Genomic DNA, 23,446 nt, shown 5'->3' with positions numbered 1-23,446 from the left:
AATTTATAGTGGTTCAACCATTAACGACCTACATCCACTTAGTCTATTTTATTGCTTTTTTTAATAAACCACCAATATGAAATGAACTGGACTCATATGAGTTTCTTAAGGTTATTGAGTATTGATTACAAAGGAGTAAATTCTTTCTTGAATACAATCTAGTTTCTAACAAAATGCTAAAACTTCATCTTCACAAATTTATAGTGGGAATAGAGGATATAAAGAGTAGATAACACCCAATGCCAATAATGGCTAACTCTCGAAAAGTATGAGAATGTTTATGAAATTGTACCAACTAATTGCAGCAATGATACTTACATTCGTTACATTCTCCAACTTCAATTTCTCTCCCTGCTTTCAATACTTTGGGCACTCAATCTTCAATTTCTTTTGCACCGATAGATCACTCTCAATGGTTTCTTGATTCTGGGGCTACTCATCACTTCACTCTTGACTACAATCTTATGGATATGGCTGCTCCTTATCACAGGTCCAAGCATGTGACTATTGGTGACAGTAAGACTCTTGCCATTTCTCATGTTCCTTGTAAGAAGTTACTCAATAATTCTGCTTCTCTATCATTGAATAAAATTCTTCATGCTCCTTCTTTGTTTGCTAATCTCATTAGTGTTACCAAACTGTCTTGATAAAAAAAGCTTTTGTTGAGTTTCATCCTAACTTTTTCCTTGTCAAAGATGAGGTCTCCTAGAGAATTCTACTCTAGGGTCTTCTTGAGCGTGTTCTTTACAGTCTATGTGCTTCCTCTGTCCTTTTAGCATCTCATGTGTCTGTTTCCCATCCTCAGTTTTTTCTTACTCATACTAGTGATTCCACTGTTTGGCACAGGCATTTGGGTCACCCTGCTTTACATATTATCAATAAGGTGCTTGATGTCTGTTAGATCATCAACAAACCAGCTCGTTCTTTTTCTTTTTGTGATTCATGTCAAATGGCTAAAAACCATCGTTTACCCTTTTCGTCGTCTACTTCAAGAGCTTCAGCTCCTTTCAATTTAATACATACTGATTTATGGGGTGCTTCTCCTGTTGTTTCTATTGATGGTTTTTGTTATTTTGTACTGTTTGTTGATGATTATTCTAGTTTAACATGGTTGTATCCTTTGAAATCTAAAGATGAAGCATTTTTTTTGTTTCAAAAAATGGTTGCAGCTCAATTTTCAATTTGTGATCAAGTGTGTACAATCTGACTTGGGTGGAGAATTTCGCCCGTTCACTAAAAATTTAGAGTCTCACGGTATTATTCACAAATTGTCCTGCCCACACACTTCTGCACAAAATAGTAGGGTCGAACTCAAACATCGTCATGTCGTTGATGTCAGTTTAGCCTTATTAGCTCAGTCCTCGGTTCCATTATGTTTTTGGTCTTTTGCTTTTCAATGTGCCATTTATTTGATTAACCGATTGCCAACTCATGTCTTCTCTATGACTTCCCCATATTTTACTTTATACAACAAACATCCTACTTGTTATCCCCAAAAATGGAGATTGATGACGTGGCAATAGAGGTGACAAATGGCAGTACATGGTCCGTAAAAGACACATTAAATAGTCAATAAATACATTGACTCCTCAGAGTTGTGATAAGGTGACCCAGTAGACTGACGAAGAATTTGGACTGCTTGAAAGATGTCATAACCAAGCCAAGTGCACCTTGGTCCGAGGAAAGCTAAGGAGAGTGCATTCTAGGAGGTTAAGGAGAATGCATCCTAGGAGAGCTAAGGAGAGTGCATCCTAGGAGGCTAAGGAGAATGCATCCTAGGAGAGCTAAGGAGAGTGCATCCTAGGAGGCTAAGGAAAATGCATTCTAGGAGAGCTAAGGAGAGTGCATCCGAGGAGAACTCAAAAGAGTGGTCCTAGGATACCCCAAGGATGTGGTTCTAGGAGACCCCAAGAGAGTGATCCTAGGAGATCCCAAGGATGAGGTCCGAGGAGGAGAGCCCAAGAGACCTTGATCCAAGGAGAACTCAAGAGAGTGGACCTAGGGGACCCCAAGGATGAGGAGAGAAGTGCATGTCCTACCACCATGCCCGTCCAACCAACAAGTGTATGTCCTACCACCATGCACATGTTCGACCAACACTTGCATGGGTGGTCAGTAGGAGGTGGATCAACTAGCTAGAGGAGGACTAAGTCAAGATTCCCAGAAACAACTTCAACCAGATATGCGGGAATCTCTCATTCTTCCCACAAATGGGGGGTTTGTTACATTTTGAATTTTGAATGTTTCTTTGTAATTTAAATGTAATAAATATAATAAAATATCCCGGTTCTAGGGGATACCGTATGTATGACCCTAAGCCTATAAATAGAGGGCTTATGGGATGAGAGAGGGGCTTCTTCTGCTTCTTCTTTCTAGAGAGAGAAAGTTTGGGTCTGAGTATTCTAGAGAGAGAAAGTGCTGATATTTGAAAGGATCCTTGTATTTTTGCAATCTGTACTGAAGAAACTCAGTTGGCTCAGTCCATCTGATCTTGAGTACAGATATATAATCACAACTCTAAGTGGATTAGGCTATTACCGACTGATCGGGGCTGAACCACTATAAAATCTCTTGTGTTATTTACTTTTCCTATTTAAACCGTCTGTGTGATTTAAATTCTCTTGAAGGTTTGTCGTATTTGACGTTCTCACGTCGTTGGCTAAAAACACAGTCAACACTACTTATGATCAACTTCGGGATTTTGGTTGTTCTTGTTTTCCTTTTCTTCTACCTTATAATTCTCATAAGTTGATGTATCACTCTTTAAAATGTGTTTTTCTTGGTTATAGTTCTCGTCATAAACGGTACTTGTGCTTAAATAAGAATTCAGGTCAGGTATATATTTAACCTCATGTCTTCAATGAACATTCATTTTTCTTTGCTCTTTTTTCACCTCCTTCTGTACCCTCCTAATCTTCTTTTTCTACTCAACCTCTTGGCTCGATTCCATTTCTTTCCTTTCCCACTTCTTCTCCATCTCCCTCTTCCATGCCTTCTCCATTGGTGACTGATATTTCTTTACCTCATGAGAAACAAGGTGTCTTATATACTAATACTCATCCTATGCTAACTCGTTCTAAGGCTAGTGTAATGCCCCACGTCACTATGACTACTTTCTGGAATGACGATTGACCCTGCAAACCAACACGAGTCTTTCTAGCGTGCTTTGTCCTCACTCGCACGCTTCCTGGAAAAACTTCTTAGGAGGTCAACCATCATGGGACTACTCCAAGTCAAGCACGCTTAACTTTGGAGTTCTCAAGTGATAGGCTACCGAAAAGATGATGCATCTTGTTGGCATAGGTAGTACCCATCAATCCATTTAATCCATCTTCAATTGTGTAGTCCCATACCTACACAGTCTTAGAATCATCACACTTGACCTTCCTCAGGCAATGTGGGATTGGACAGCTTTTACCCAGTCTTTTCCCCTGCGGATCACAGGATTCTGACTGTCACAATCACCCTCACTTAGGGGCCCGACGTCCCCGTTGGCCACACTTCTGGTTGGGTCAAGGCTCTGATACCATTTGTAACGCCCCACATCACTATGGCTGCTTCTTGGAATGATGACTGGCCTTGCAAACTAACACAAGTCTTTCCAGCGTGTTTTGTCCTCACTCGCACGCTTCTTAGGAAAACTTCCCAAGAGGTCACCAATCATGAGACTACTCCAGGTCAAGCACACTTAACTTTGGAGTTCTCAAGCGATGGGATATTGAAAAGATGATGCATCTTGTTGGCATAGGTAATACCCATCAATCCATTTAAGCCATCTTAACATGTGTAGTCCCATACCTACACAGTCTTAGAATCATCACACTTGACCTTCCCTAGGAAATGTGGGATTGGACAACTTTTACTCGGTCTTTTCCTCTACGGATCACGGGATTCTGACTGTCACAACTGGCATTAGCAAGGCAAAGCTATATTTTTCTCTGTATACAGATTTGCCCACCGAGTTGACCACTTACAAGGTTGTTGCTGATCATCCATCTTGGCTTATCGTAATGCAAACAGAGATTACTACTCTTCATGCAAACAAGACTTGACATCTTGTTCCTAGACCATCTCATTGTAATATTGTTTGTTTTTAAGTGAGTTTACAAGCTCAAGTTGAAACCCAATGGTGATATTGATCAATATAAGGCTCATTTGGTGGCTACGGTTATAGTCAAACTAAGGGGCAGGATTATTTTGAGACTTTTAGCCTAGTTGTTAAACCGACGACAATTCGCACTGTGCTCTCTCTTGCTATCCAAAATAATTGGTTTCTTAAACAACTGGATGTAAAAGATGTGTTTCTTCATGGGGACCTCTCTGAAATTGTATTCATGAGACAACCTCCTGGTTTTGTTGACTCTTCTCATCCTGATTTTGTGTGCTAACTTGGCAAAGCATTGTATGGCTTGAAACATGCTCCCCGTTCATGGTTCACCAAGCTCAGTTCTTCTCTTGTGTCGCATGGGTTTGTTGGCTCCAAGGTTGATAGTTCCATGTTTGTCTTGTTCACTTCGTCCTCCTACATCATAATGCTTATTTATGTTGATGCCACCATTGTTACTGGTCCTAATCTTACCCACATTCAACGACTGATTTCTTATCTTATACAAGATTTTGCTCTCAAGGACATGGGTGATTTACATTATTTTCTTGAGGTTGAAGTTCTTCGTACTGCTGGTGTTCTTCATCTAAGTCAGTCAAAATATATTTTTGATCTACTCAAGCGTGCTTCCATGACAGATTGTAAGCTCCTGCCTACCCTTGCTGATGGTTCTCAATACTGGTCTGTGGTTGGTGCTTCGCAGTATTGTACTTTGACTCGTCTTGACATTGCTTTTTCTGTCAACAAAGCCTGCCAATACATGCACTCTCCTACTGAGTATCACTTGTTAGTTGTTAACCGTATATTACGTTATCTTGCTGGTACTATCACTCATGGTCTTCTCTATAATTCGTCCCCTGATTTGTCTGTTACATGTTTTACGGATGCTGAGTGGGCTTCATGCCCCAATGACCACCACAGTACTAGTGCCTTTTGTATCTTTCTTGGTATGAATATTGTCTCCTGGTCTTCTTACAAACAAAAGATTGTTTCTCGCTCTAGTATTGAATCTAATTATCGGATTTTGGCTAATGGTACTGCTGAGTTGCTCTCACTATAACGCCCTGGTTACCCCAGAACAGTTATGGTGAACTGGAAATTTGACTCATTGCCTGAGTCCTTTGGTTAAAAACGTGATCTAAGTGTTATTAACAGGTTAAGGTGAAAACCAGTAAAAAGGAAAGGATATGTTTTATTGATACATAAAACTGTTCATGGGCCCACAAGAACATTTACAAGTTATTTACAACTCAAAAAGGTCATTACTGTTCCAAAATTATAAACCCCGCCGACTTAAGCGGCAAAAATAGGGTAAACCCCCTAGTTCCTCTGAGAACTCCTTGGCCGTGGTGGTCAAGCGGCCACATATGTACACATCACCACCTAAGCTCTCCACTCAAGGCTAGGTGAGCTTTTCTTTCCCTTTACCTGCACCACATAGCACCCATGAGCCAAAGCCCAGCAAGAAAACACAGTATTATACGTAAACATCATCAAATGATTATCATTATAATCACACAAAGCTCATAGCTTTCAAACAGATGAGTGAATATCACTTGAGGTTCTGGTAAACCATACTGAGTGACCAACAAGTCACTTATTCAAATGAAAGAGTGGCTGATGGGTGAGCCACTAGCCTTCAAGCGCTTATAATGTTCCTCGAACTTGAGGTCAGTCTAACATTAATGCTCTTTGAGTCATTCAATGCAGAAAGTCGATTAGATCTAATCTTTATTGGCTTGCGTTGAACACACTAAGGCCATCCTGACTAATGAGTCAGCCCAATGTGACCAGTGCCCAGTACCACTGCCGAACCTGACTAATAAGTCATAGCTTCACAGTTGATACTAGCACCTTTGCCAAATCTGACTAATGAGTCAGTACCATGCACAAGTGAGCAACATTTGCTAAGTATTCCACAATCAATTCATGTCCACATTTATACAACCAACATGCTTCATGAATAACCACGCATGTCACATTTGGGGTGCAATTTTCTTACTTCTGATTCGAGCTAGAATGAACAAAAGAACGACCCTTGAGAACGGTTTAGCTTTTAGTCCTTTAGCAGTTACCTAATCATAACACATTATAGGATACCATCAATAACATGATAATCAAAGGTTCTCAAACCAATATCTAGCCTCCGAGAGATCAATCCAAACTAATCCAAGTAGTAGGGACACTCCCGAGGCCTAAAACCATGATCCCGGGGTCAAAACATGTAAATGGGCTCAACCCTACACCTGAGCCGCGGCCCTGGCACCTTGTGTCGCGGCCCCCAGGAATCCCAGAGGCAAGCGCCGCGGCGTCCTCCATCAAGGGCCGCGGCGCCCAGCAGGCACAAAAACTCCACTTGCTTCTTCAAGGCAGGGCCGCGACACCCCAAGAACAGGGCCGCGGCCCTCAACTCTGGGCCATTCCCAAACACGTTTTTATCACTCCAAAGCCTCAAAAAACATACCTAAACATTCCCCAATCATCAAATCAAAGTTCCCAAGCTTCCCAATGCATCAAAACCCTCAAATCCCAAGGTTCAAATGAATCGAAAACTCAATAATTCACAAAGTCCAATTCAAAGCTTAGAAACTCTAAAAACTCAAAACTTTAAACTTAGATTACCTTCGATTAGGTTGTTTTCTGTCAAATCCTTCGATCAAGAAGCTTCTAATCCTTCCTAGGATCGCTAAGCCTCGATCCTCGCTCGATTCCAACTCCTAGAACTCAAGATTTCTTCAAATATGCTTCGGGTGGAAAAAATGAACTAACGAAGAAGAACGAGAGGTTTTCTAATCGTACGTTCTATCAGACAGCTACTTCAAGCTTAAGTAACCTCAAATAAAACCTAGTGCTCGGGGTCCCGAAAACACCCCCGGGGACATTATAGTCAAAGTCTCCATAATTTCACCCTGATCTCAAATATTCCCAATTTATCATCAAATAAACATTTCTACTACTCCAAAATTGACCCCGTTATGACAAAACCGCTAATCCACTAAAAATGACCGTCTCATGCCGAATAGCTCGAATATATCTCCATAATAATAGAATCTCATTCACAAATCACATCATGCACCCAAATACACAAATTACCCTCAATGGGCCAAATTATCAAAACAGCATAATATATCAAATGTGGACCCACATGCATGCATATGACGTCATATTATAATATAATTCACATAAATATGTATATATTCATTTAATGACGTAATTAAACAATTACAGCCCTCCTGGCCTACTAAACCGCCACTAAACCACATCGGAGAATTCGGGACATTACACTCACTTTGTTCTTTACTTAGGGATTTACGAGTCTCTCTTCCTCATCCTCCTATTTTGTTATGTGATAATATTTGTGCCACCTATTTGAGTTCTAATCCTGTCATGCATTCTCACACCAAGCACGTAGAAATTGACTATCATTTTGTTGGCCAGAAGGTTGCTAAAAAGACTCTTATTGTTTGTCACACATCTTTAGAGGACCAAATTGCCACTCAATGTTTTCTTGCTTTGAGGTCCAAGCTCACCGTTTTCCCTCGCCCACTGAGCTTCCCTCGCCCACTCAGCTTGCGGGGGGCTGTTAAGTAATATGTATAGTCTTGTAATTAGGCTTTAATATGTACAGCTGTATATATTGCTTTTCCTATTTTACTCTTATACGACACCTGTCCAAGTACGTTTCTTATTCTGTGTATATAAACAAGAGCTTGTACAGCTTTATTTTGTGTACAAATAATATACAATATTCATTTCTTTACTCTCCTTACTCTCCTTTGCAACCAATTACTGGAGCTACCTATTTATACAAGGCTTATCCCTTTTGTACAGATGAACCCAATTTAGTCAATAAAATAAATTATTTTCTTCGTTCTTTTCTCTACTCTTTCTTATTTGAGCACTATTAGTTCTTGGAACTCCTTCCATGACTGCAGTTCGTAAAGCTTGATCTGAATAAAACTGGATTCACTCTCATAAAGGATATCTCATTCTTGAGTCTCACAATCAAATCATTCACATTTCAATCTTTTTTTTTTTGGTAGTGATTTTGTATCTCTATTCTTTGTTTCCATTTCTACAATTCAAAAACATATATTGATAATTCAGCAAAGAAAATGCAGAGTAAAAAGGACTAAATCAGAAGCTCAGATTCCATAATGATTTGAAGCTTTGAATAAGAGCAATTTGGATTCATTTAGTCTAAAACATAATTTAAGACACGCTTCTATAATGGTTATATGTATACTTACACTTCAAATTCAAAAGGCAATGAAGTAAGCCATTATTTCCACGAAGGTTCTCCGATAATATGTTTATTTATATAAATATAGAGAATGACTGTATGCATTTTTTTTGCAATACTGTGTATCTTTTTTCTATTTCGACACCTGGATAGATATAATTCTAATTTTTTTTATGTGACGGTGTACATTATAGGTATTTAGAATATCTTGTAAATTTTCAAAAAATTCTGTATAGTTTACGAAGTCAAAAATAGGGTTCAAACTGTCAAATTTTACACGCGTACAAAAAAAATAGACACATGTGCAACAGACAGTTTAGACTCTGTTTCGGTACCATAATTTATTCAGAATTTGTTGAAAATTTATAAGATGTTTTAGATAGTTATAATATACACCATCATATAACAAAATTTGATATTATCACTATTCAGGTGTCAAAATAGAAAAAAGATTCCATTAAAAAAAAGATATATTGTAGTGAGTACTATAAATATATATATATACTAGATACAAACAACGTGCATATTAAACGTTTGCTTAGTTTTATTTATATAATTTATTAACTATTTTTATTAAATTTATATTAATGTCATATAAATTTTGAAATAAATATCATATTTTAATTAAATAATTTATTTATTTTTGTTTATGTTTATGTTTGTTCTAGTTTTTGTATTTGGGAGTGACAACAAGAGATTATATATTATATGTTTAATGTAATATTAAATATTATATGTAGATTTTAAATTTAAGTTTATTGCTAGTTTGTTAAAAAAGCAATTTGTTGTTAATTCACAGTATAATATATTATATGTTTAATATGATATTATTAAATTAAGTTTAAGTTTAATTAAATTTTATTTAAGTTATAAAAAATATGATTTTATTATTTTTAAATAATTATTATTGTAAAATATCTCAAAAATATCATATTTTAAATTGTTTAATTATTTATTATTTTAAAATAATTATCATGGTAAAATATCTCAAAAATATCATATTTTAATTTGTTTAATTATTTATTATTTTTAAATAATTATTATTGTAAAATATCTCAAAAATATCCTATTTTAATTTTTTTAATCATTTATTTTATTTTATTTAAATTTAAATATTTAGAAACTAAAATTAAATATAAGAATATTCTGTTAAATATAAGAATATTCTGTTAAATTTAACATTAGAAAAATAAAAAACCGTTAAAAACAAGAATTTCCGTTATCTACACGCTTATTTTATTACATAGAAGAAGAGATATATGAATATAAAACAAAATGAGAGAAAACTAAGAACAATTCAAATGCTGCTGCTGCAGTGCATCTTCAACTTTGTTTATCATTAATTTCCAGGAAATCATTTTGTTGACTTGAAAAGTAAGTTGACTTTTTAAAAAGAAGTGATCTGGTTGCCTGTTGTAGCCGAAGATTGGACATGAGCTTTTCTTCATCTGGGTACCATCAATGGTTTGCCTCGACAAAAAAGATTGGTGATCAGAAAGAGAGTGTTTATTTATAATGAGTGAGAAGGAGAGAGACTATAGAGTGGATAAAAACTAATTTTTAACTTTTCTAATTCATAATGAAAAATAAATTCTAACAAATATATTATTAATTGATGAAAAAAAGAATTAAAAAAAAAGGATGAAAATACGAATTAAAAAAAATTAAGCAGTTTAAAAAATTATATTATTTATTTGGTTATTTATTAATTTAATTTTTTATGGAAAATTATTTACTTTTATGATGGTTAAAAAATTATAATTAATTTAATATGTTTCATATTTTTAATCAATTGTACTTAGTGGTATATTGTTACATAAGTCAATAGATATTAACATTAATATTTTCTAATAACATATTTATTACGGGTGGAAAAATAATAAAAACATAATGTTTAAATAATATTTGAATCTAATAAAGCAAGACTAAACACTTAAATTGATAAGAAAAATTAAATTGGGTAAAAATGAAACAAATTTATGTGATATTTAATGATGGATAAAATATTTAGGAGTAAAAGTTCACTAGTTTTGGGATTTAGGGACATTTGAAGATAATATAAATAAGGAGGCAAATACAATTATTTATGTGATTTTTTTTGTTACACGAATAATGTATTTAATTGAAGCAAGTCAATTAAAGAAAAGTATTTGATTGAAACTGATCTCTAAACAAAGGATATTACGCAACATATTAAGTAAATCATTTTTCAAAAGGAAGGCACGGAAAAAGTCATATGTTGAAACGTAATTATTAGTATTTATTATTAAAAGTCATAAATCCGTCTATTAACTACCCCTTTAAACATAATTTAAGCTATTACGTAGTTCAACAAAAGATCAAAAAAATATTCAGATAAAAAAAGAAAACTAAAGATCAAAATAGAGAAGTACCAGTAAGGTCCGGCCAACAAGGAAAAATACGAAATAATCATAAATATAAAATAGTCTCATTGAACCAATCGAAAACAAAAACTAATGTCCGAAAGCAACAGACGGCAATTAACGTAATGGGTTAGAACGACAACGCAATGTATGATTATTAGCCAAGGCCAAGCTAGTTGTTTGTAGTTGTACGACTACGACCTGTTTCTCCCGCGTTTGACTAATCAACTTTGTATGAAACATCACATTATTTTATTATGAGCTACTTGGCTCGTTTTCACTTCCCAAATCCCCCACAATCCTCTAAGCTCCAGACTCTAAAAAATCCTGGACCTCCATCCAATCCAAACCATCTTATCTCCATAACCCATTTTTAAGCTCTACTATTTCTTCTACTCACTTCATTTTTCCCACTAGAACTCCATAACCAAGAAGTTTTGGCCGGCCCAGATGAGCTTTCAGAAACTTGAAGCTCTCAACTCTGGTATCCTTATCTTTCTGGGTGTTGTCGTTTTGAGCTTCTTTAATCTTGGGCGGTGCCAAGATGTTAGAGACTATGACCAGTTCAACAATTCTAAGGTTCTTCCTCTTATCACAGAGGCTGCTTATAGACGTCTCTCCGACCTCACTGATCATCTCAGTCGTGATCTTGGCAACCAGTTTAGTTTCTGCATTAAGGATCCGTGAGTTAATTGCTTTATTTCTACTTTGACCCTTTTGTTTGATTGCTGAGAAAATGCATGATATGGAAGAAAATAGAAGCAGACTCGTGAATCGAATTCTGGGTATCGGTCATGATTGAATTAAAATTTTACCAAAGAATGTAGTACTAGCTTAGTTTGTGGGGTTTTGAATGGAGTAGTTTATGATTTGTTTTTTACATTTGGAGCTTAAATTTGTTATTTCAGGCAGGATGATTGGAACCGGGCATTTAATTTTTCCAACAATTTAGACTTCTTGTCTTCTTGCATTGCAAAAACCAAAGGTATAAAAGTACTTATTTCAGAAGTTTCCTTTCTTTTTTTTTTTTGTTCTTTTTCTTTTCGAGTTTGGTATTTTAAAAAGTTTTATTGGTGAGCAAGCATTAATGTTCATTTTCTTTGTCGCAAACCGTGCATTCTCGTGTGCACTTTATTTAAGCTGGTAAGCCTAAGTTGTTGAAAGAATTTCAATCATGATATAGACCATGATTTAGTTTCATGTCCGGACATGAGAAAGTTGATATTCTCAGTAGTATCTTTTTATATGTAAGCTGCAAATGCCACAATTCATGTTTTTATCTTGCTTTCTTCCTACAAATCTAGGTCAAAATGCAACTATTGTAGAAGTAAGATCTTAATACCACAGCACAGAAAACTGAGTGACATATTATTTTTCAACTATGCTCAATTTTTTGTATTCTTTGCTCAGTTTTTAATTTCTCTGATAGAAGTTTTATTGGTTTAACAGGTGATATTGCAAATCGTTTGTGTACTGTAGCAGAAATGAACTTCTACTTTAAAAGTTTGTTTCCCGGAGCTCTGACTGATAATTATTTAAAACCCAATAGGAACTGTAATTTAACGTCTTGGGTTTCTGGTTGTGAACCGGGATGGGCCTGTAGTGTTGTTGATCTTGAAGAGCCAGTTGACCTTAGAAAGTCAGAGGACATGCCTGCGAGAACTCAAGGCTGTGACACTTGTTGTGAGGGCTTTTTCTGTCCTCATGGTATTACATGCATGATACGTAAGTAGTTCCTTGTTTTGCTTTGTGTTATGTTAGTGTGAAACATTTTAACTTAAAATCTCCCAAGGATCAATTGATTCTATGTTTAGGTGTATCATGTATGTACTTGGTTTGGTTTTACTTGGTAAGAAATGTTTCTTATGCCGACTGATCTTGCCTTCTTGAAGCTTGCCCATTGGGTTCTTATTGTCCCCTTGCAACACTCAATAAAACAACCGGTGTATGTGAACCGTAAGTTCAGATTCTATCATTTCCCAGAGCACCAGTTCTTTTCTCTTCAATGGTTTTCGAAGGCCTGGGATGTTAAATGCTGCACTGATAAATGTTTTACAGATACCGGTACCAACTACCTCCAGGAAAGCCAGAACATACTTGTGGAGGGGCTAACATTTGGGCTGATGATGGGAGTAGTAGTGAGGTGTTTTGTCCAGCGGGATCATATTGCCCTTCAACAACAAAAAAGTCTAATTGCAGCAGTGGGTAATAACATCTGTCTACTCACATTATGTAAAAAGTTGTCCTAATAGTCACAATATCATCACAGTTTTGATGATTATTTTCAAAAGATACACTGTAGATCTACTACTACAATCTGAGTTTCATATACGGACAAACTAATTCTCTCCTGATTTTATCTGCATTTTGTGATGCTAACATTTTTTTTCGTCTTCTTTGTATACAATAATTCAGACATTATTGTAGGATGGGTTCTACATATGAGCAAGGTGAATTTTTCTATTCAATTTGGAACTATTCCAGTTGCATTCAATAATAATTGCAAGTGTACATTTATGTGTGCTCCAAGCACATCCATCCACCATAAATTTGGAATTCGAACTTCCAGGTTTGGTGTACTAGTTTTCCCATAAACCTAATGGCCTTCCTCTATTAGGTTGCTTCAAGTTGGCCAGTTGTGATCCAAATACAGAAAGCCAAGACATACAAGCATATGGGATGCTGCTTATAGTAAGTTTATTAATATACTTCAAAAATGAAAACTTAGTACTTGTTCTAGGGAGACTGCATTGGCACACATGTTAACACACTATGCTAACCATAAATAAAGCATCTTTCTATATGATTGTAGTATTAAGAAAATTTTCATCAATTTTTATTCTATCCTATGAGCAGCAAAGCTTATTTCTTCAATTACTATTGCAGGCAGCTTTAGGTATTCTTCTACTGATTATTTACAACTGTTCTGACCAAGTTCTAACCACTAGACAAAGGAGATTGACTAAATCCAGAGAAGCAGCTGCCAGAAGTGCAAAGGAGACGGTCAAAGCACGCCGGAGGTGGACATCTGCCAAAAATGCTGTCAAGAAGCATGCAAGTGGATTGCAAGTTCAATTATCTCGCACATTTTCTCCAAAAAGAGATGCTACAGATCCCGAGAAACACAAGATTTTGGAACATTACAATCCTAAAAGTGATGATGATATGTCATCTACAAATTCAACTGATTTTGGTATATTTATGACCTCATCTGTGCAATCAGAAGGAAAGCTAAAGGAACATAGGGATCTCATGCATAGAATACATGAGATTGAAGAAAATCCAGAGAATTTTGAAGGTTTCAGTTTTGATATAGCAAATAATAGTGCAGTTAATCCGTCTAAGGGAAAGCAAATGAGTACCGACAGCCAAATTTTCAAGTATGCATATGCTCAACTTGAGAAAGAGAAAGCTCAGCAACAAGAATTCAAGGATCTTACCTTCTCAAGGGTGATCAAAATGGCTACGGATAACAGAATCAGGAAGCGGCCTTTAATTGAGATTTCTTTTAAAGATCTAACCCTTACTTTGAAAGGCAAAAACAAACATATTTTAAGATGTGTTACTGGTAATATCAAGCCGGGTCGCATTACATCTGTCATGGGCCCATCAGGTGCTGGCAAAACGACACTTCTTTCTGCAATAGCAGGAAAGGCAGTTGGATGCAGTATGTCTGGGTTAATTTTAATAAATGGAAAAAATGAATCAATTCATTCTTATAAGAAAATCATAGGTTTTGTGCCCCAAGATGATATTGTTCATGGAAACTTGACAGTGGAAGAGAATCTATGGTTCAGTGCAAAATGCAGGTATGCAATGTCACTGTGAGCTCTTTGCGAATTCAACCGCGAACTCTACATATATCTACAATTGAGATTACTTTCATAGTTATGCTGGTCATTTTGCATTATTTTTACAATTCATGGCTTACGTTATGTGAACTAAAAGCTATTTAATTTAAAAGTTATGCCTTGATATAACTATTTTTGTGCATTTATTGTTAAATAACATGGAATAGTATGTGTCTCTCATGATTATTTTTGTCCTTCGCTTAGGTTGAATGTACTGTGCATGATAATTGTCCTGTCCATCTTATGACTGACTTCTGTAATGTTTTATTTATGGGGTGTGATTTGTGAAGACTATCAGTGGACTTGCAGAAACCAGATAAAGTTTTGGTTGTTGAAAGAGTTATTGAGTCTTTGGGGCTTCAGGCAGTAAGGAATTCTTTGGTTGGAACAGTTGAGAAGCGGGGGATATCTGGAGGTCAGAGAAAAAGAGTTAATGTTGGATTGGAGATGGTTATGGAACCTTCACTTTTGATCTTGGATGAACCTACATCTGGTTTGGACAGTGCAACCTCTCAGCAACTTCTTAGAGCACTTAGGCGTGAAGCTCTCGAGGGAGTCAATGTCTGCATGGTGGTTCACCAACCAAGGTAGTTGCAGATACTTCATATGTTTTTAACACCAATATTCTACAAAAGCATTCATGCACATACTTGTGGATCTGAGGTTGCCCTACGTTTCATAAATATGATGCATGGGAAAGTCTAGGATATAATCAATTGATAAGTAATATGATGTAACCATAACAACAATTTGAATTCTTTTGTTGGATTCTTGAGTATGCTGAGCAGGGCTAAATCATTTATCTATTGAACCATAACCTCGTTGTGAGAGTTATGCCTAACTCTCATCTAACATTTGTTATTTCTTTTTCACTATGTTTGTTTTAGCTTCACTTTCTTTTTTTGTTGTCTAATTGGACTTTTTCATTTCAGCTATGCCTTGTTCAAGATGTTTGATGATTTGATCCTCCTGGCAAAGGGTGGTCTTACTGTGTATCATGGACCTGTGAAGAAAGTGGAAGATTACTTTGCAGGGCTTGGGATAATTATCCCTGATCGTGTAAATCCACCGGATCACTTCATTGACATTTTAGAGGGTATTGTAATGCCAGATAGAGGTGCAAAAGTAGATTATAAAGAGCTTCCTGTCAGATGGATGATTCATAAAGGGTACAGAATACCCCCTGATTTGAGGCCGAATACAATGGATATTGCGTCATCCTCAACATCTGTGGAGTCTAATGATGTTGAGTCTAATGAACCAAATCCTACTGATGCTGAGATGGAAGAACAGTCTTTTGCCGAAGAGTTATGGCAAGATGTGAAAAATAATGTGGTGCTGCACCAGGATAAGATTCGGCTCAATTTTTTGAGTACCAAAGATTTATCAAGACGAAGAACCCCTGGTGTATTCCAACAATATAAATACTTCCTTGGGAGGTAAAAATGCCTTCTTTTTTTAATTTGCTTTTGCTTTCCTGACTTCTAAATGTTCTACTGAGAATCTCTTTTGTAAGTCTTGCAAATCCTATATAATGTCAATGCTAAGTTACTCATAAATCATGTCATGGAAATGGATATGACATGGATTCATTTAATGTGCACGTTCACGTCCATGCACCCTCACATAATTAATTTTGTAAAAGTCCTTTTTAGTATGTAAAAATTGAGAGAGTCAAATTTTATGAAAAATTCAATTTCTATGGAAAACAAAATGTAGTCCTATGATTGTAATATATTGTTCTTTATCTCAAAGCTAACATGAGAAGAATGAATAATGTTCCCTGTGAAAACAATTGTTTGATATCTATATGTATTTATTTTAAGTTCTGACGTCTAATTATTTCTGTCGATATTGCTAGAAAGTTGTATCTCCTGATCTTTTATATGTTAATGACATGCCAGGGTTGGTAAACAGAGACTTCGAGAAGCTAAATCACAAGCTGTTGATTATTTTATTTTATTACTTGCGGGAGCTTGCTTAGGATCACTTTCTAGTATGAGTGATAAATTTGGTGCAGCTGCTTATACTTATACCATTATTGCAGTTTGTAAGTGGAAAAAAGTTATTTTTAGATTGCTGAGTTGATTTTCAACACAAAAATCTTTTATACATAATACTTATATTTTAAACAATCGATGAGAAATGAACATAAATCACCAAAACACAATAATAGCTTGACTTCTTTTACTGCCTTTCATCCTTATTACAGCTCTTCTCTGCAAAATTGCTGCTTTGAGATCATTTTCCATGGATAGGTTACACTACTGGAGAGAAAGTTCCTCTGGCATGAGCAGTTTGGCTTATTTTCTAGCTAAGGATACCATTGACCTTTTCAATACACTGGTCAAACCTGTGGTTTATCTGTCAACATTCTATTTCCTCACCAATCCAAGATCTTCCTTCGGAGATAATTATACTGTTCTTCTCAGCCTTGTTTATTGTGTTACCGGTATAGCATATGCATTTGCCATCTTCTTCGATCAAGGCACAGCTCAGCTGGTAAGTAAGACAAAAACAAAAAAAAAAAGAAAAGAAAAGAATAGACTACAGTTATTCATTTGAATTTTCTCATATCATCCTCTAATTCCGCTTAAGCTACTATTTTGTGCAGTGGTCGGTACTTCTTCCAGTTGTCCTGACTCTTATCTCGTCACGAACAACAGGAAGTAAAATTGTCAAGACTTTTGCTGAGTTTTGCTACCCTAGGTGGGCTTTAGAAGCATTTGTGATTGGTAATGCTGAAAGGTATGTCATAACTCAATAACCCTTTTCACAACACTTAATGAAGTAGCTACAATTTACATCCTATGTATGTAAGGCAAAATCTGGACCCAAAATGCAGGCACTATGGAGTCTGGCTGATAACTCGGTGTGGCAATCTTCAGGGGTTTGGCTATGATCTTCATGATTGGACTCTGTGCATACTAGTACTCTTCCTCATCGGTGTTATTAGCCGTGCACTTGCCTTCGTTGGCATGATAACTTTTCAAAAGAAGTGATTCCTAAGAACTAGCTATACGTACCTACATTTTTCCATTCTTCTATCTACAAGCATACCTCACCAACAGAAAGTTTCAACTTTGAGAGGTTTATATTTTCCCCTAACACACACCTGGACTAAGAACGTCCTTAGTATGTTGACGACGAGAACTATGAGATTTTGATTTTGGTTTATTTGAGTTACATTACTGCTAACACACTGACATACAAAATATGTAGATGAAAGTGGACAGACTATATATAAATAGGTAGTGGGCAAAGCTTCCTTTTACATGTTGATTTGTTGTATTCTTTAATAGTGAAGTATGGTCTTGATTTTTTGTGTAAGTTGTAATTAAATTCATATTGTTTATATAAATTATTGTTATTCCAGATATTGCAGTAGAAAACGAGAAAACAAAGAGTGAATGATACATAGAATGACAGGCCATTATGAAAATAATTGTTTCTCTCATAATAAGGGGTTTTTTTTCTTCATAAATACACATTTTTTTAATATTTTTTTTTATCAATTTTACTATCCCTAATTTATTTTATTAATTTTATTTTCCCATTTTTTTTTTCAATTTTACTAATTCAAGTTTTCAAAAATACAATTTTAAAGTTTCATAATTACAAAAATACAGTTTGAACTAAATATCAACGCTACAACAATATAATGTTGATAAAATAACTTAAAATTAACTACACAACAATTCCATGTCAATACATTGTTAAAAAGACAATTACAAATCAATTAGGTATGAATCTATTGCATTAATCTAAAATAAATTAAAAAATAACAAATAAAAAAACATCGAAAAACTTATTCTTACATTTTATGTCGAAGATAAACTCAAAATATATCTCAAAACAACTAAATATATATAAAAAATAAACTAAAAACAACTTGAATTTTTTTTTCATTAAACACAACTATTTTTTAATATATAAATATATATATATATATATAAACTCAATGTATACTTAAAATAAACTTAAATAAACAAAAAATATTATCAATTAGAAATTTGACCAAAATATATCTCAGAACAATTAAATATCAAGACATGTAATGCTATATCAAAAGAGCAACGAAAAAACCACTATCAACCCAACATAAAATAAAAAATAACAAAAATAATCTTGAAAAAATTACCAAAAAACATAAAATTAACTTTTTTTTTTAAATGTATATATATATATATAAAAGGTATAACCAAATAAACATAGACCTAAAATATATCTAAAAAACTAAATATATACCCAAAATAAATTAAAAAATTCATTCAAAATAAACATATTATTTGTGTTCTCATATGTAAATTTTTTTCTTTTTATAAAATTAGTGATCATTCATGAAAGGTGTTTGTTTCTTCATCATAATAAATATGTTTGTGTGGGTATTTTTAAACCTTTATCTTTTGTTGCAAAAATAAAATAAAAAATCAAAGTTATTATTGATTTGTTTAAAAGGTGTTGCTTTTTTATATTGTTGGAGGTCATTAGGACTTAGGAGTTCCTTATCCAATAAAAACTTATGTTCGTCCACATCAATTTAATAATGAATGCGCATAAGTTATGTAATTGTAAATGTGGATGTTATTCGTATAAACACTAAATATACTTTGGTAAGGGTAAGAGGAAATTGGATAATTTTGAGAATTTAGAAAACTTTGGTTAAATTGAGAATATTGGAAATTTGGATTTAGGGGATTAGTAGATTGAGTATTTTGAAAATTTTGATTGAAATGAGAATATTGAAAATTTGGATTTTGGGAATTGGTACTTGGAGAATTTGGAGAATTTTTGAAATCCATTGATAGGATTTTTTTTTTTTTTTGAGATATTGATAATTTGAAAGAAAAATATAGTGTGAAAATGAAATTAAGTAAGTGAGTATTTATAGAAAAAAAACAAATTCTAACGGTAACAAAAAAAATATGTATATATATTTATATACAAAATGGTAAGAAAATAAATATATGTATATATATATATATTTATATATATATATAATTATATGTATATATATTTATATATAAAAAAAAAGAGAAAAAATGAAAAAGGACCATTGCCTCTGTGAGGCAACCAAGTTAGGCAATGGTCAAAATTTTTAAGAGCTCCAATGCATAACCTACACTTTGTGTCAGATTTTGGTCAATGGCTACTGCTATAGTTCTCCTAATTGGAGATGCTCTAATCACTAATTAGATTTTAGATGAAGCGTCATAATTCTTGTCACCCTAATCAAACATCTGTCATCGGCGTGGTTGTTTTACGTTGAAGAGCTTAATCAATGGTCCTTTCACATGGTTATCATTGTTTTGTGTTGTGGCCACACTTTTATTCTTGTACGTCACTGTTTAGAGAGTCATTGATTACAAAACCCAGATTGTTCCAACGCATAGCACCGATGCTTGTGGTGGCATCCACATTTACAATTACATAACTTAATACATCTAAGGATGCCATTGTGGGGAATGACCAGACTTCTACACATTTCTGGGCTCGAATCGCAGATTACTTCAACACCAACCAAAAAGGTGAGCAAGCAAGGACTGGAAGGCAATGCAAAGACCATTGGAACACGATGAATCAAAAGGTGGCGCGATTCAATGAATGTTATAAACGAGTTCAATTAACACATCACAGTGGTTGGTCTGATGAGCAAATTCTTGAGAATGCACATCAATTGTACAAATCTGAAAATAACAACTCAAATTTTTTATTTGTGGACTGTTGGAGATTGCTAAAGGTTGAGCCGAAATGGAATACAATGTACCAACCAACATGTGGTAAGGGAACAAAGGTGTCAGAATCAGGGGCATTTACTTCATCTTCTAATGTAGACATCAGTGACGATGAAGTACGTGAAGTGCGCCCTATTGGCCAAAAGGCAACAAAGAGAAAAGGAAAGGAAAAAAAAGACACACATGCTAGATTTATAGAGATTAATGAACGAAAAATAGTTGCATTAGAGAAATTGGTGGCGATAAAGGAGAAAGAGGCAGAAGATAATAAGATTAAAGGATATATGGATTATCTCATCATGGACACGTCGCATATGACTCCTGAGCAAAAGAAAAATCATGAAGCCATGTGTACTTATATTAAGACTAATATCCTAAAGTTGTAATTGCTTTGTATTTTCATCAATGGCATTATTATGTATTTTGATTTATTTAAATAAACTATCCTTTATTATTTAGTAACGGCTACATTTTAACGGCTATATTTAACGGCTATATTTTAACGGCTATATATGTCACCATGTCTATAAATACAAAATTTCAATCATCTTTTTACTCAACTGATCATTCCGTCCTTCATTTTACTCTCTCATTTATCTTTCATTCTCAAATATCATATACTCTAAGTTCGACAATGGATTCGCCAAATTTTGCGAATTCATACGGTAATATGAGTCTACAGGATATCATAATTGCAGAGTGTACTGACGATCATGATGATCAATATTTCAAAGCTTTCATGGATGGGGGTAGCTCAACAAGGCAAGGAAGAAAGAGAGCCCATATTGATAGGGGTCATGTAGAAGGACATCAACGTTTGTTCGATGACTAATTTTCTGATGAACCGGTGTATACATACTATCAATTTAGAAGAAGATTTAGAATGCATAGAAACGTATTTCTACGCATAGTGCAAGCTCTAGAAAATCATTCGGAGTATTTCCAGATGAGGTTTGATGCAGTCGGTAGAAGAGGGCTTTCACTATTACAGAAGTGCACCGCTGCAATGCGAATATTAGCATATGGAGCGCCTGCTGATTATGTTGATGAGTATGTTCGAATTGGTGAAACCACCGCTATTGAATTTCTAGTAAATTTCGTTTGGGGAGTGAATGAGATTTTTCGTGCTGAATATTTGAGACGACCCAATGATGGGGACATTCGTCGCTTACTTCAAATAGGGGAGGTGCGTGGTTTTCCAGGCATGTTGGGAAGCATTGATTGTATGCACTGGAATGGAAAAATTGCCCAGTTGTATGGAAAGGACAATTCACGCAAGGTGATCACGGCAGGCCAACAATCATGCTCGAAGCAGTTGCATCACAAGATCTCTGGATATGACATGCTTTTTTTTGGTGTTCCAAGATCCAATAATGATCTGAACGTGTTAAATCAATCCCCATTATTCACTGAAATCTTACAAGGGCAAGCTCCAAGAGTTGAGTTTACAATAAATGGCACACAATACAACAAGGGGTACTATCTAGCAGATGGTATCTATCCAGAGTGGGGTACATTTGTTAAAAGTATCCCACTACCTCAAGGAGAGAAAATAAAATTATTTGCTCAATGCCAAGAAGCGGTACGTAAAGATGTTGAGCGAGCATTTGGAGTACTTTAATCTCGTTTTGCTATTGTACGAGGACCATCACGTTTTTGGCAAAGAGATGTTCTCAAAGATATTATGTATGCATGCATCATATTGCACAATATTATTGTCGAGGATGAAAGAGATGCATATGAGAGTTTGGTTGATTTTAATTATGATGACAACCCTACATACACCTCAACAGTTGAAGTATTGCATGGACCTATTTCCGACTTCCCGACAATGCTGCAAAGAAATGCTGAAATTCGTGATAGAAATATTCATCGCAATATTCAAGCAGACTTGGTGGAACACATATGGTCAAAATTTGGAAATCATTTCAATTAGTTTTTTTTTTAATTATGTTAGATTGATTAATTACGATTATGTCATTTTATAAGTTTTTTTTAAATTTAGTCTAATTTAAATATCATGTACTATTTATTTATATTAATATATAAATTTAAAAAATTTAGTATGATAATATTTATAATTATAAAATGATATATTAAATAATAATATGTGGGGACCATGGTTGGCAATTTTTAGGGTAGCTTGCATTGGAGTATTTTTAAGAAATACGTTGCCAAAAGTGATGTGGATGAGAGAGAAAATAAAAAATTATATTTTTTAGTTGATTTAGACATTTTAGGCAATGGTTGGGGTAGTTTACATTGGAGATGCTCTTAGTGGAGTTACACATGTTCTTATTAATTGTTTAATATTCTTACATTTATACTATGTGAGACACCATAGTCTAATATCCTCCTCAAGATGATGCCAATTTTTCGCTTATCAATATTGAATCACCTGATCACAAGTGGCCAATTTTTTTCACCTCGCTTATTTTTTTGGATCTCAAGTGTCTTTTCACACTATGTAGATCTCGTACGGCTTGACTCACTCTTTGGATCGATGTGAATCGAATGTTTGTTGGGGAATTGACTCCTGATACCATGACCAGAATCATGAGGCTCCATCTAAAAACCAATTGGTGATTAGTGGAGTTACACATGTTCTTATTAATTGTATAATATTTTTACACTTATTCCATGTGAGACACCATAGTCTAATAATGAATTCAGCTATGGGCTTTGATGACAATGTATTAACTGGTGAGGGGCTTTTCGGATAATGCAGCGACCATAAAAATGTAAAAAAGAAAAAGAAAACTCAGATAGATTGTAAAAAAGAAATAATTTGACGTAAAACGAGTTGACATAAATTTTCCTAATTTTTTCTTTGTCTTTATGTGAGATTATTAAAATACTTCCCCTCCCCACCCTTAAATTATAGTATTTGTAGATTTTTATCTCCTGAATTTTTTTGCTTGACTAAAATATCCATCGAACTATAGCATTTGTACACTTTTACATATTCCATCTAAAATAATAACGATTTAAAAAATATTTTTTATTAATTAATTAAATTTAAATTAGAAAAAATAACTAAAAATCGTTTTAAAAGTAAAAATTAATAAAAACTTATTTTTAAATTTACTAAATTATATCAAATCCAATAATTAAAAAATAAATAAACT

The 23,446-nt window shown here is 34.5% G+C and overlaps 2 protein-coding genes and 1 pseudogene across 2 annotated transcripts; all 3 read left to right on the top strand.

The window, feature by feature from the left end:
• The first annotated feature begins 4,532 nt into the window (after window positions 1–4,532).
• LOC133796228 (uncharacterized mitochondrial protein AtMg00810-like) lies at window positions 4,533–5,165 on the top strand. Its single transcript, XM_062233705.1, has one exon. The coding sequence runs from the start codon at window positions 4,533–4,535 to the stop codon at window positions 5,163–5,165; it is 633 nt and encodes a 210-aa protein (XP_062089689.1).
• Window positions 5,166–11,005: 5,840 nt separating this feature from the next.
• LOC133798613 (ABC transporter G family member 24-like) lies at window positions 11,006–17,958 on the top strand. Its single transcript, XM_062237009.1, has 14 exons — window positions 11,006–11,415; window positions 11,641–11,717; window positions 12,182–12,457; window positions 12,625–12,688; window positions 12,791–12,937; window positions 13,148–13,182; window positions 13,350–13,423; window positions 13,619–14,541; window positions 14,874–15,170; window positions 15,516–16,022; window positions 16,488–16,633; window positions 16,796–17,085; window positions 17,198–17,331; window positions 17,429–17,958. Exons 1-14 carry the CDS (start codon window positions 11,183–11,185, stop codon window positions 17,583–17,585), a joined length of 3,360 nt encoding a protein of 1,119 aa, XP_062092993.1. The 5' UTR covers window positions 11,006–11,182; the 3' UTR covers window positions 17,586–17,958.
• A 2,083-nt stretch (window positions 17,959–20,041) lies between these two features.
• LOC133796227 (uncharacterized) lies at window positions 20,042–22,254 on the top strand (annotated as a pseudogene).
• Window positions 22,255–23,446: the final 1,192 nt, after the last annotated feature.

The sequence above is a fragment of the Humulus lupulus genome, chromosome 8, assembly GCF_963169125.1.
Source record: "Humulus lupulus chromosome 8, drHumLupu1.1, whole genome shotgun sequence".
NCBI classification, from domain to species: domain Eukaryota; kingdom Viridiplantae; phylum Streptophyta; class Magnoliopsida; order Rosales; family Cannabaceae; genus Humulus; species Humulus lupulus.
Note: the sequence above shows the minus strand (reverse complement) of the source record. Positions and strands in the feature narration are given on the sequence as shown.